This window comes from Miniopterus schreibersii (assembly GCF_964146895.1).
Source record: "Miniopterus schreibersii genome assembly, chromosome: 13".
In the NCBI taxonomy this organism is placed as follows: domain Eukaryota; kingdom Metazoa; phylum Chordata; class Mammalia; order Chiroptera; family Miniopteridae; genus Miniopterus; species Miniopterus schreibersii.
The window spans coordinates 18,197,968-18,212,077 of record NC_138113.1 but is presented as its reverse complement, the minus strand read 5'-3'; the positions used below and the strand labels follow the sequence as shown (position 1 = coordinate 18,212,077).

The following is a 14,110-nucleotide window of genomic DNA, read 5'->3' as shown; positions in this document are numbered from 1 at the left end:
CTCATTGTGAAGAAATATACTCTGCAGTCCCTTTTACAAATATCTTGTATGCATTTGTTAATGGCTTTGGTTTGCTGCTTTTCCAGTTTGGAAGCTGTATAGTATTAAACATTTTCTACTTTAGATAATTTTGTCTCTACTTGTTTTTATGCTTGTGCATGCTATATGCTTACAACCATTTTTTATACTGCCCATGAGCTGATGTGTTAATATCAGCAATAAAAGATTTAGAAAACATAACTTCTCTCTGAGTCTCATAAAAATAAGCCCAGCTGAGGTCTGTCTTGCTTTTATTCCCTTGAACTAGCTTTCTAAATTTAGAAATTATCCAGAAATTATGAGCTCAAAGCACTGAGCTAAATGATATTGAATCTGACCACAGATGCTGAATATCTAAAGTTAAACCTAGAATAGTGTAATTTAGGATCCATTAAAGTAAACAACTGACTATATTGTACTGCTCTAATTTAAATTTTTAAATCAACTAAACTGCTGTGAGGGGCATCTATAGTTTTGGTAATTTTCTCTCGGATAGGAACAGAAATGGTTTTAAAAGGTGTTTTATTTTCATAATGAGAGATCCTAACATTTTTAAGTGTTGATTTCCTGCTTAAAGTTTCAGACTCCTTTCTACACTTCAGATTTTAGCTTGCTTTTACGTTATTCTTGCATTTTGGCCATTTTTCTCTCATTTCCTCTTTTTAGAACTCTAGTTACATGTATATTGGTTGTACTACTTTATGTTGTTCCACAAGTCTCTGAAACTGTTCATTTTTCTTAAATCCTTTTTTCTTGTTTTCTTCAATTTGGTAATTCCTATTGATCTGTCAGTAGAACTGTTAGTTATTATACTTAGCTCTAGAATTTCCATTTGGGTTTTGTTTTATAGCTTCCAGAGATTCCCTATCTGTCCACTCAGTAAGATGCTGTTTTCCTTTAATTCTTTGAACATGGTCATAAAAGCCACTTTGAAGTCTTTCCTAAATCCAACCAACATCTGGGCCCATTTGGAGTCAATTTTTGTTAATTGACTTTTGTTTTCTGAATATGGGCTGCCCCCCTCACCCCCCCCCCCCCCCTTTTGTGTGTGTGTGTGTGTGTGCTAGTTAACAACTCTGGATTTTGTTGTGTTGAGGATGTTTTTATTTTTTGTTTTTGGGGTTTTGGGTTGTTGTTTTTTGGATTGTTGGTTTTCCTGAACTCAGCTGCAAATTTGTCTCTTCTATATTGTGCAGCAGCTGATACCTCTGTTCACTTTTTTAGGATTTCCATATGCTGCTGCTTCTTTAACCTGACTCTTGGGTCTTCCCTACACATTTGTGATTTGACAGTCAGACAGTTGTTTGGGCAGAGATTGTGTTCAGATTTGGGGACACAGTCTCTGTGGTTCCCTTACATCTGGAATTTCCCCCAGAATTTCCATTTGCTCTGCCAGCTTCATGCTCTGTCCACTGGCACATTAAACCAGTAAGGCTTCAGCTTTCTGCTCTTGAGCTGTGTACAATTGAGGAATAAACTATGTTTTTAAAGAGCAGCAGAATTCATTCATGACAGCTCTGTTTTTTAAGAGTAGATTCCTCTTTTATCCCTGCCTATTTTTTTGTCAGACTCCCTGGGTTCTTACCGTGTATGCAGAGTTTAGCAGTCAGCCAGGTATTTGGGAAGAGTTTATTCTCAGGTTCTGGGTCTCAATCCTTCTGCAGATCATTCACTTACAGATTTTCCCCTTAACTTTCCTCTTAAAGTCTGCTTTCTTTCATCCTCAGCCTGTAAAGCTACTCTTTTCCTCACATTCTTCCTCACTGTCACCATGGGATGTTGGGGGAAACCCTACTTCCACAGTGCACACATTCTAGTTGCAGCTTTTCAAGAGCAATTATGCTGCTGGCTTATGCTTTCTTTTAGATATTTTTCTAGTGCCTATAAATAGTTATTTCTTTGTATTTTGTCCTGATTGTAATCTGCAGGAGGGTTCTCAAGACTTCTTCACTACACTTTACTGGAAGTTCTTACATTTTTATACTACTTCAGTATTTGTTATGCTGTTGTGTCTACAATAATAGGAGAAACTGTGAAGGACTGCAACTCAGATTGCTCAGGTAGACAAGAGAGCTGCTAATATTAGAAAATATATTTTAATAAATTCAAATATAGAAATAGCTGGAGCCTATTTAAAATGTGATTTGAATATTGGGCATGTTTAAAAATCAATTTCATTTATTTTGTTTTCTAACTGCTGTTACTTGTTCTCGGTCATCTTTTATCTTTTCCCTCACCTGGACTCCATGGTTGGACTGGAAGTATTCCCAAACAAAAGTAGCACACAAATTTAATCCAACTAGAGACAATTCTGAGAACTTTTTACATTGAACTAGGATTATTTCTGTCTGAAAACACAACAGTAATATTTAGAAATATCTCCCACCCTTTACCCCCTGGATTTATTTGTTTGTTTGTTTTGCTATGTGTAATGACTTCATCAAATAAATATTGTGGTGTCCAGTTTTTTTCCCCTTTTTAGGTAGAAATTCACCTAACTTTGTTCTATTCTTTAAAATGCTAATAATAAAAGTAAATCTGGCCTCACCCTAAAAACAGTGATTCTAAATCAAAATGGAAAGGTGCCTGGTAACATTAATCAGCATCTTGGCCTTTCAGTTATGTTGCAGTTTCTTTTTTTTAATTGTAAGATCTTTTCTTTCATAAAATACTCCTCTATTTTTAAAGGTTTTCAGAATTTCTAACATAATATTTAACTTGTAATTATTTTATTAATAAATAATAGTATATAATACTTTTAACATCTATCCTTCTTTTCATTAGACATACTTAAGAATTTTTATATAGGTTTTTTTAGTCCTCACCTGAGGCTATGTTTTTATTGATTTTAGAAAGAAAGAGAGGAAGGGAGAGAGAGAGGCATCAGTGTGAGAGGGAAATATTGACTGGTTGCCTCTCGCACCTGCTCTGACTAGGAATCTATCCTGCAGCCTCCTGGTGTATGGGACAGTGCTCCAACCAACTGAGCCACCCAGCCAGGGCTATATAGTTTTAGTTCCTATTATATATTTAAATGATTATATTAATTTTTGTTTTCCATTTGAAATGGGCAGTAAAGAAAGACAAAAGAGGATGGATAAAGCCATTTTAGCAAAATCTTAAGAACTGCCAAATATGACGTTTATAACTATTCATTATTTTATTCTTTGAGAAACAGATGCAGGAAGGGCACTTACCTTCCTCTCCCTTCTGCTGTTTTCTCAAATTCCTTCAACTTGGAATATTTGATATGCCAAGATGTCGTTTTTGGGGGGTAGTGTGTCTCCAGCCCCATCACACCCTTCCACTTCCTCCACTCCCCACCCATCACTCATGAAGTTGATGTAGTAGAAAAAGCAGTGACCTCTTTGCTATCAGATAATGAACCCATTACACCAAAAGCTGATTTTTAGCAGCATGAAAAAAATAGGGAACATATGTTGGTCTCATTAGGATGAAAGGAATTCAATGAAAAGGGGTATAAAAAAGGAAATGGGGAAATATAGGCTATTTATTGTCCAGCTATCCATTGAACAACTCTGCTTGTTTATTGTATAAGCACCTCACATTCACTTTCTTCAAAACCTATCTTTCCCAGCAAAACCTTTCTTTCTGTGCTCATTCTCTCAGTAAGTGGATCCAATTGGTTGCTCAGCTGAGAAACCTGGGAGTCCCCAACTCTTCTTTCTCATTCGCTACAGCCCATCAACTTTGTTACCAAGTAAGTCCTTTTCATTCTTGAAAAGGATCTTCTTTTGGATGTATCTTTTCATTTCCTCTCAAAACTCTGATAGGGCCGTGATTATCTCATCTGGATTATTGCAAATCTCCCTTTTTTATTTTATTTTTTTTGTTAATCCTCACCCAAGGATATTTTTCCATTGATTTTTTTTTTTAGAGAGAGTGGAAGGAAGGAGGAGAGACAGAGAGAGAGAAACATTGATGTGAGAGAGACACATTAATTGGTTGCCTCCCATATGCACCCCAACTGGTGCCAGGGATTGAGCCTGCAACCGAGGTATGTTTCCTTGACCAGGAATCAAACCCAAGACCATTCAGTCCATGGGGCGATGCTCTAACCACTGATCCAGACTGGCTAGGGCAACAATCTGTTCTTGACAGGGTAACCAATCAAAGTCACTTTTCTAAAATGTAAATTTGATCATGTTAGTCACTAGCTTAAAGCCCTTAATGGTTCCCCATTGCCCCAGGTTAATGTCCAAGTTCCTAATAAGGCTTACAGTCGTGATTTGGCCCCTATTTACTTCTCCAACATTTTGACTCATTACCACTTTTCACCCCTCATTCTTTCTACCCACCAGGCTTTTACCAGTTTCTCTCAGTCCTGGTCTCTGAATCACACATGCTATTTCCTCAGCCTAGTACATTCTTGTACCTCTGTCTCCCATGGCTTAATACATTTTTATCCTTCAGGTATTATAATCATTTCCTTGTGGAAGCCTTCCCTGCTATCCTCTCTCCCTATATTAGGTCAGGAGCTCTTGTTAAGTATTTCCAGAGTACCCTGTATTTTCCCCATCATAGCGTTCTATCATTTGTCTTCTCTCTAACATGCTAAGCTGTAACAGCAGGGGGCAGTTTGGCTTGCTCACCATCACATTTTCTTTTTAGTTAATTAATTTTAATCCTCACCCGAGGATATGTTGGGGGGGGCAGTGATGTGAGAGAAACATTAATCTGTTGCCTCCTGCATGGGCCCAACCAAGGATCGAACCCACAACCTGGGTGTGTGCCCTGACCAGGAATTGAACCCATCACCTTTCGGTGTACAAGACAACGCTCCAACCAACTGAGCTACACCGGCCAGGGCTTAATTTATATTTCAAGATTTCATTTTTGTATTTTCAACCATTGGCTACTATAAAAAAGTACTGCTTTATTTAAATTACAATTATGGAAGACTTGTACTATTTATGTATACTGTAGATTTATACTATTTATTACATGTAATCTGTACAGCTTTGGTAATGATCCTCTGCTCATCTGTCTTGAGGGAACATGAGGGTTTAGGCTGGTTAAGTAAAAGATTAAATTTTGTTAATATCATTAACGTCACTTACTGGTTGAAATTTTGAGTATTGTAAGAGATTACCTGCATATATAAAATTACTCAAAAAACTTTTTGTGGGAAAAGGAAGGAGATTTATGAAATTTACTTCCTTGCTTAAAAGGTAGTTTGAGTAATTGGTGCCTGTAGACAATCTCTAAATCTCATTTTAGTTAGAAATTTCATCATTTTCACCTATACCTTTTAGTTGTGCTGCTACTGTAAAAGAATAATTTATTTGCATGTCATTCCTTTCTTTCACTGAGCCTTTAATGGAATATTTGAGTTATGACATAGCAAAGAGTCAGGAGCAGTTGGTTTAATTAGTTGGTTTCTGGAATTCTTGGATAATAGTACATATATTTGTTAAGAGACTCGTAAATTAAATTTACTCTTTGACTATATTTTCCATATTGTAATCTGTTCTAGTAGCTCATCAAATAGTATACAAGTAACCATTCCAAAATCAAAACACGATCTGTATCTTTGCTTGTGTTCTCACATTTTGTGATGAGTTCTTTATATGTATACAATATTTTAGATAAATATTTTTATGACCCAAACTTAGACAATTATAATGCATATTTCTTTATTATACATTTTGTGATCCTTGTGCATTGCAACTTACCTATTTGAATGGGATAGGTTTTATTTGGTGAATATTTTTTTTGTGTGTGTTTTGTTTTTGAGTTTTCAAATACATTTTTATTTTATAAATGAAGTCACATTTGGCTTAAAAATCCAAGAGTTATTTTCCAAAAAGTAAAGAGACACAATGAAAGAAGAGCACAGGAAGCTCTGAGATAATTTACAATTTTTTCTTACAGAACTGTTAAAAATTATGGGCAGTATGAATATCCATATATACAAAAATGCTAGAATAATGGAAAGAGCAAAATTCAGACAATTTCCTGACTGTTGGCTCAGAGTTTCTATTGTATGTTTGCTTTTCATATTCTTTATATTTTAAATACTCCAAGGAAAAATCTAATGCAAAAATTTAAAGGTATTATAGACTTCACCTTTATTTATTTATTATTGAATTTATTGGAGTGCTATTGGTTAATAATATAAGATTCAGGTTTATAATTCTTTAATACAGCATCTGTATATTGTACTGTGTGTTCACCACCCCAAATTAAGCCTTCTTCCATCACCATTTATTCCTCCTGTACCCTCTTCTACCTCCCCCACCCCCATTTCCCTCTGGTAATCACCATACTACTGTCTGTTTCTATGAGCTTTTTTATTTTTCCTTCATCCCTTCACCTTTTTCACCCAGCTGTGCTCCCCCTCCCCTTGCTGAACAGACCCAACAGCTGTCAGACTGTTCTCTGTATCTATGAGTCTGTTTCTATTTTGTTAGATTATTTTGTTCATTAGATTCCACATATGAGTGAAATCATGGTACTTGTCTTTCTCTGACTGGCTTATTTCACTTAGCATGATGCTCTCCACATCCATCCATGCTGTCGCAAAGGATAAGATTCCCACCTTTTTTTTGTGGCCAAGTAGTATTTCATTGTGTAAATGTACCATAGCTGTTGTATTCACTGATCTACTGATGGACACTTGGACTGCTTCTAAATCTTGGCTACTGTATATAACGCTACAGTGAACATTCTTTGAGTTAGTGTTTCGGGTTTCTTCAGATATACTTCCAGAAGTGGAATCACTGGGTCAGAAGGCAGTTACATTTTTAATTTTGGGAGGTGACTCACTACTCTTTCCACAGTGGCTTCGCCAATCTGCATTCTCACCAACAGTGCTCAAGGGTTCCCTTCTCTCCACATCCTTGCCAACACTTATTGTTTGTTGACTTATTGATGATAGCCATTCTGACAGGTGTGAGGTAGTATCTCATTGTGGTTTTAATTTGCATCTCTGATTAGTGATGTCAAGCATCTTTTCATATGTTTCTTCTCCACCTGTATGTCCTCTTTGGACAAGTGTCTTTTCAGGTCCTTTGCCCATTCTTTAATTGGAGTGCTTGTTTTTTTGGTGCTCTGTAAAATTTTTATAAATTTTGGATATTAACCCCTTATCAGATGTATCATTGGTGAATATATTCTCCCATTCAGTAGGTTGTTTTTTTCATTTTGTTGATGATTTCCTTTTCTGTGCAAAACCTTTTTAGTTTGATGTCATTTATTTTTTCTTTTGTTTCCCTTGCCCGAGAAGATATATCAGAAAAAAAATTGCTATGAGAAATGTCCAAGATCTTACAGCCTGTTTCTTCAAGTCTTACATTTAAGTCTTTTACCCATTTCGAGTTTATTTTTGTGTATGGTGTAAGTTGGTAGTCTAGTTTCATTTTCTTTGCATGTACCTGTCCAATTTTTCCAACACCATTTTTTGAAGAGACTGTCTTTACCCCATTGTTTGTTCTTGCCTCCTTTATCAAATATTAATTGATCATATAGGTATGGGTTCACATCTGGGGTCTCTCTTTTGTTCCATTGATCTTTATGCCTGTTCTTATGCCAGTACCAGGCTGTTTTGATTACAATGGCCATGTAGTATATAGTTTGATATCAGGTATTGTGATACCTCCAACTTTGTTTTTCTTTCTCAAGTGTGAAGTTGGCTGTGGGTTTCTCCTCCACGGCCTTTATTACATTGAGGTATGTTCCTACTATTCCCACTTTGATGAGAATTTTTATCATAAATGGGTGCTAGATTTTATCAAATGCTTTTTCTGCATCTATTGATAGGATCATGTGGGTTTTATCCTTCATTTTGTTTATGTGGTGTATCTTGTTTATTGATTTGCAGATATCAGGCAACCTTGCATCCCGGAATAAATCCCACTTGATCATGGTGTATGATCTTTTTGATGTATTGCTGGATCTGGTTTTCTAATAATTTGTTCAAGATTTGTTCATCAGGAATATTGGCCTATGATTTTCTTTTAGTGTCTTTATCTAGTGTCTTTATCTGGCCTTGTAAAATGAGCTTGGAAGTCTTCCCTCTTCTTTCATTTTTTGTAATAGTTTGAGAAGGACATGTGTTCATTCTTCTTTGAATGTTTGGTAAGTTTCACCTGTGAAGCCATCTGGCCCAGGACTTTGGTTTGTTGGGAGTGTTTTGATTACTGCTTCAATTTCATTAGTTGTAATGTGTTTATTCATATTCTCTGATTCTTCCTGACTTAGTTTTGGAAGATTGTATGTTTCTGGGAATTTAACCACTTCATCCTGATTGTCCAATTTGTTGGCATATAGTTGTATATAATACTTTCTTTATAATCCTTTCTATTTCTGTGGAGTCAGTTGTTACTTCTCCACTTACATTTTTGATTTTATTTATTTGGGTCCTCTCTCTTGTTTTCTTGATGAAACTAGATAAAAGTTTGTCAGTCCTGTTTATCTTTTCAAACAACCAGCTCTTGGTTTCTTTGATTTTTTGTTTTGTTCTTTAGATTATATTTCATTTATTTCTGCTCTGATCTTTATTATTTCCTTTTTTCTACTCTGTTTGGGCTTTGTTTGTTTTTCTTTTTCTAATTCCATTAAGTGTAAAGTTAGAGTGTTTATTTGAAGTAGGCCTGTAATGCTATGAATTTTCCTCTTAGGACTTCTTTCACTGTGTCCCATAGATTTTGGGTTGCTATGTTCTCATTTTCATTTGTTTCAAGGTAGCTTTTGATTTCTTGTTGATCTCATTGTTAATTCATTAATTGTATAGTAACATGTTATTTAGCCTCCATGTCTTTGTGTGTTTTTTAGTTTTTTCTTTTGATTGATTTCTAGTTTTATACCATTGTGGTCAGAGAAAATGCTTGATATGATTTCAATCTTCTTAAATTTATTGAGACTTGTTTTGTGTCCTGATTTGTGGTCTATCCTAGAAAATATTCCATGTTCACTTGAAAAGAATGTATATTCTGCTTCTTTGGGGTGAAATGCTCTGAAGATATCAATTAAATCCATCTAATCTAGTGTTTCATTTAATGCTGCTATTTCCTTATTGATTTTCTTTCTGGAAGATATATCCATTGATATCAATGTGGTGTTAAAAACTCTTCTATGACTGTATTATTGTTGACCTCTCCCTTAATGTCCATCAGGATTTGCTTAATATATTTAGGTACTCCTATGTTGGGTGCATAAATGTTACAAAGGTTATATCTTTCTGTTGGATTGATCCCCTTAGCATTATATCCTTCTTTGTCTTTTTTTATGGTCTTTGTTTTGATGTCTGTTTTGTTCAATATAAGCATTGCTATCCAAGCTTTATTTTTTTCATTTCCATTTGCATGAAGTATCCTTTTCTATCCCTTTACTTTTAGTCTGTGTATCTTTCATTCTGAGTGATCTCTTGTAGACATTATATATTTATATATGGGTCTTGTTTTCTTATCCATTCTGCTACCCTATGTCTTTTGATTGGAGCATTTAAGTCATTTACATTCAAATGATTATCGATAGGTATATATTTATTGCCATGTTTTTCTTTATATAACTATATTCCTGTTATTCTTTTTCTTCTTAAAGCAGACCCTTTAACATTTCTTGTAATACTGGTTAGATGGTGATGAACTCTTTTAGCTTTTTCTTGTCTGGAAAGCTCTTTATTTCTCTTTTAATTTGAAATGATAGTCATGCTGAGCAAAGTAGACTTGGTTGTAGGTTCTTGCTTTTCTTTTTTCTTTTTTATTATTATTATTTTAGAGAGGGGAAAGGATGCATTCGTTGGTTGATTCTTGTATGTATCCTGACTGGGGTACATACCTTGGCATATTGGGATGACGCTGTAACCAGTTGAGCTACCCAGGCATGGCAGTTCTTGGTTTTCATCATTTTGAATATTTCATGCCACTGCCTTATGGCTTGAAATGTTTCTGTTGAGAAATCAGCTGACAGTCTTATGGGAGCTCCCTTGTAGATAACTAACTTTCTCTTGCTGCTTTTAAGATTCTCTCTTTGTCTTTAACTTTTGCCATTTTAACTATGATGTGTCTTGTATGGGTCTCTTTGGGTTCATCTTGTTTGGGATTCTGTGTGCTTCCTGAACTTGTGTGTCTTTTTCTTTCACCAGGTTAGGGAAGTTTTCAGTCATTATTTCTTTAAATAGGTTCTCAATTCCTTGCTCTCTCTCTTCTCCTTCTTGTACTCCTATGATGCAAATGTTCTCCCAAAGCTCCCTTAAACTGTCCTCATTTAAAAATATTCTTTTTTCTGCTCTGATTGTTTTCTGCTACCTTGTCTTCCACATCACTGATTCAATTCTCTGCTTCATCCAACCTACTGTTTATCCCATCCTAATGTATTATTCCTTTCAGATATTGTAATCTTCATTTCTGACTAGTTCTTTTTTATGGTTCTATGTCCTTTTTTATTATTGTTATCTCTTTGTTGAAGTTTGGACTCCGTATCTGGTAAACTGCCTCCATTTCATTTAGCTCTTTTTCTGGAGATTTCTCCTGTTCTTTCATTTAGGGGATATTTCTTTGTCTTCCCATTTTGGCTGCATCTTTGTGGGGTTTTTTCCTATTAAGTAGATCTGCTATGACTTCTAGTCTTGGTACAGTGGCTTTGTGTAGTAGGTGTCCTGTGGGACCCAGTGTTGCAGTCTTTTTGATCACCCGAGCTGGGTGCCCCAGGAATGTCTCTTGTGTGGGTTATGTGGCCCTGTTGTGATTGAGTCTTGATTTCTATTGGTCCATTCATGTGTGGCTGTCTCACTGTGAGGATAAACCCGTACCACAGTGTACAAGCTGCTGTGCAGGTGCTGACAACATGAAGCAGAATTTGCCTCAGCAGAGCCTGGTGCCTGCCAAGCTCTCCCCTGGGATATGCCATTTTTGGAGCTAATTGGACCTGCTCTGATGTTGTCTGAAGCTGGCCACTGGGTGTGTTCTGGGCCCTCTTGGGGGTGACTCAGGTGCTGGTCAATGTCAGATGCTGCCTGTGATTGGCCCGTGGGAACCTGTTTGGAGCTACAAAGCAATTCACAGTTTGTGGCTGCCTTTACTGGGCCGGAGTGTGCGTGGAAAGGACCAAGCTATGCACCAAGGCCAACTTTTGCCAGCACCAGGCCTGGGGGCAGATCAGCCAAGGTCCTAAGGCATGCAGAGACCCACTTCCATCTGCTGGCTGCCTTTAGGCTCAGCCACTGAAAGAGCCTCTGGCAGTACTCAAGTTGCATGAGGTAGATTCTCAGTGAGTCACCAGATAGGGGCGAATAGTGTTCACCAGATTGATATGGGTTCAAACTGGGTGCCAATATTGGGTGTGAGGCCACTCAGCAAATGTCTCATAGTCTACCATGTTTAGCTGCCACCTGCTGGGTGCCTGCAGATCTTTGTGGTGGGGCAGGGCCTCAAGGAGAGGCCCACAGAGTTTATCAAGCCCAATTAGACCAAGATTTGGCCTCACTCTGCACTGAATGAATGAGTGAGGGGAAAATGGCCCCCATTCCAGAGCCATACAACTCAGACTGTCCAAGATTCTGCTAGGAGGCCCAGCTTAGGGTGGGGCTGCCAGGAGCTGAGAGAGTGGAACTAGAGGATCTCTGTGAGGGGGAGGCACCAGTCAGGTTCATGTGAGGGTGGACAGAATGACCCCTGCCGAAAGCCACACCACTTAGTTACCGACACTTCTAAGTTTATCCAAACCTCTACATCCTAGCCCAGGTAGCTGACTCCTCAGCTCTGCAGGGTAGGGCAACAGGGAATCCAAAGGGTGGGACTGTTGCATTCCCCCAGGCTGACATGGTAAGGAGGGGAGTGCCCCATCCAAGAAAGATGGCTTCTGCTGGTGGCAGAGAGGGACTAAGCACAGGGGTCCTGGCGGCTGTCTCTACAGCTGTCTCCCCAGAGCCACAAACCCTAGTCTCTCCTCACACAACTGTAGTCTGCTCTGCCTTCCCTTCACTGGAGCCCAGGGCGAGTGGCTGCAAATGAGATTTTGTGTGTTGGACCTTTTCGAGGGCAAGTGTGTCTCTATAATTCCTGTTTTTCCCTGGCAGACAGAATTCCCACTGATTTTCACAGCCAGATGTTAATGTGGCCACCTCTTTCTGGCTCTGGTGCTTTGGGTTGGGGAGCCAGGCTTGGGGTTGAGACCCCCAGCTCCTCAGAGGGAACCTTTGCAGCTAAGATATTCCTTCCAGAATCTCAGCTGCAGCCTATGGGAGTGTGGCCAGCCCTTTTTGCATCTCCGCCCTTCCTACCAGTCTCAGTATGGCTTCTGTAAATCCTTGGTTATAAGCCTTTTTTTCAGCTAGTCTTCAGTTGCTTATTCAGGTTGATATACGTTTTAGTTGTAATTCCAGTTTGATCCTGGGAAGAGGTGAGTGTAACATCCACCTACTCCACCGCCATCTTGGATCTTCCCAAAATGCTTTGATTTTTAATAACAAACTGATAAAGTAGGCATGGCAGGCTTTTTGTTAAAAAACTAAAAAACTCATCTGATAGATGGGGAATGTGAAGCTCAGAAGTCAATTTATTTGCCCCAAGGTCACACAGAAGTGGAGTTAAAACTTGATCCTAGATTTTGTGTCAAGTTCCTCTCCATCATACTGCATCCTTTTCTGTATATTTATCTTCTTTATCATCCCAGTACCTAGAACATTACTAGTGGAATTAGAAACCTAAGCCAAATCCCACACTTCAAAAAGATCTCATGTGTGTGCCTACTGCTATTTAGTCCTATGAAGTAAAAAATGTATATTCCTCATTCCTTGTCAGAAATATGCGTCTGAGAAGCTGCAAACTGTCTGCCACAAGGATGCGAATTCTTTTTTTTCTTAATCCTCACCCGAGGACATTTTCCATTGCTTTTCGGAGAGTGGAAGAGAGAAAGAAACATTGATGTGAGAGAGACACATCAATTGGTTGCCTCCTGCAAGTGCCCACATCCGAGGTACATGCCCTTGGCCAGAATCGAACCCAGAACCCTTCAGTCCGCGAGCTGACGCTCTAACCACTGGGCAAAACCAGCCAGGGTGGCTGTGAATTCTTTTAACATTGCTTCTACTCTTTTTTTTTAATGTGGAAAACTTGGTTGCATGTTGATATAAAGAAGAATAAGACTCAATATATTTTGGAACATTTAAAATTTTATTGTGGTAGAAAAATCAATGTTAGCTTTTTCCTTAAATGAAATGGGCTTATTTTTTTTTTGGTCCAAAACTGTTCTACTGGTTCAGATTTATCATTTTCACTTTACAGCAGTTAGAAGAAAAGAGTGAAGATCAAGAAGACAAGGAATGTTTGAAACAAGCAATAACAGCTTTACTTAATGTTCAGAGTGGTATGGAAAAAATATGTTCTAAAAGCCTTGCGAAACGAAGGCTGAGGTGAATATTTTTGCTTTTTTATAATCCTTTTTTTTCACCTTGAATATTATGGTGTATAAATTCAGAGATCCCAGTTCCCCTCTCAAGTAAACAATGAAGAAAATAGTTTTAGTGACAAGCTTGGTCTTTCAGAGGAAGTGACATCAAAGCCAAGAGAATTTGTTATTGTTTGAAAAACCTTTCATATTGTGCATTTTCCTTGCATACTCCCAGACAAGACCTCCTGAGAGTCAACTGGTAAGCTAAAGGAGAGACAGAGCAAAATGTATTGGGTAGATTTATGTCAACATCATTGTTCTGTCAAAGTAGCCCTTATTTTAGGGGTTATATAACTTGAGGTATTAATTCTGATAGCATTGCTTCCAGTTTCCTAATGATAATATGTGCATGTTTTTTAACTTTGGGTCTTGTCCACTTGAGCATTTCTAAATAATTTTTTAAACCTCTTAAATTACTTTTTTCCCACTATATAGTGCTAGTTTTTAATATTTATCATTCTAAATATTTGTAGCCAAGGTAGAAATAATTATTCTGTAGCTGAATTTATAAGGCAGAATTTTGTCAGTAGTCATTGTTCTTTTTAGAGCACTAAAAAAGTCTCTACTGTGTTGCTTCAGTTTCCAAAATTGTGCAAGTTTATAACACTAATATAATTCGAGAATTAGTAAAACCTTAATGTAACTTTTTAAAATGTAC

General features: G+C 37.4%; 1 protein-coding gene across 3 annotated transcripts in view; it reads left to right on the top strand.

Annotated features, from left to right (window-relative positions):
- SOS1 (SOS Ras/Rac guanine nucleotide exchange factor 1) overlaps positions 1 to 14,110 on the top strand; it is a 106,677-nt gene that overhangs the window by 53,154 nt on the left and 39,413 nt on the right. For all 3 annotated transcript variants that reach the window (XM_081157096.1, XM_081157095.1, XM_081157094.1), the window contains one exon: positions 13,287 to 13,414. In XM_081157096.1, the coding sequence (XP_081013222.1) occupies positions 13,287 to 13,414 (128 nt within the window). The remainder of the gene's footprint in view (positions 1 to 13,286; positions 13,415 to 14,110) is intronic.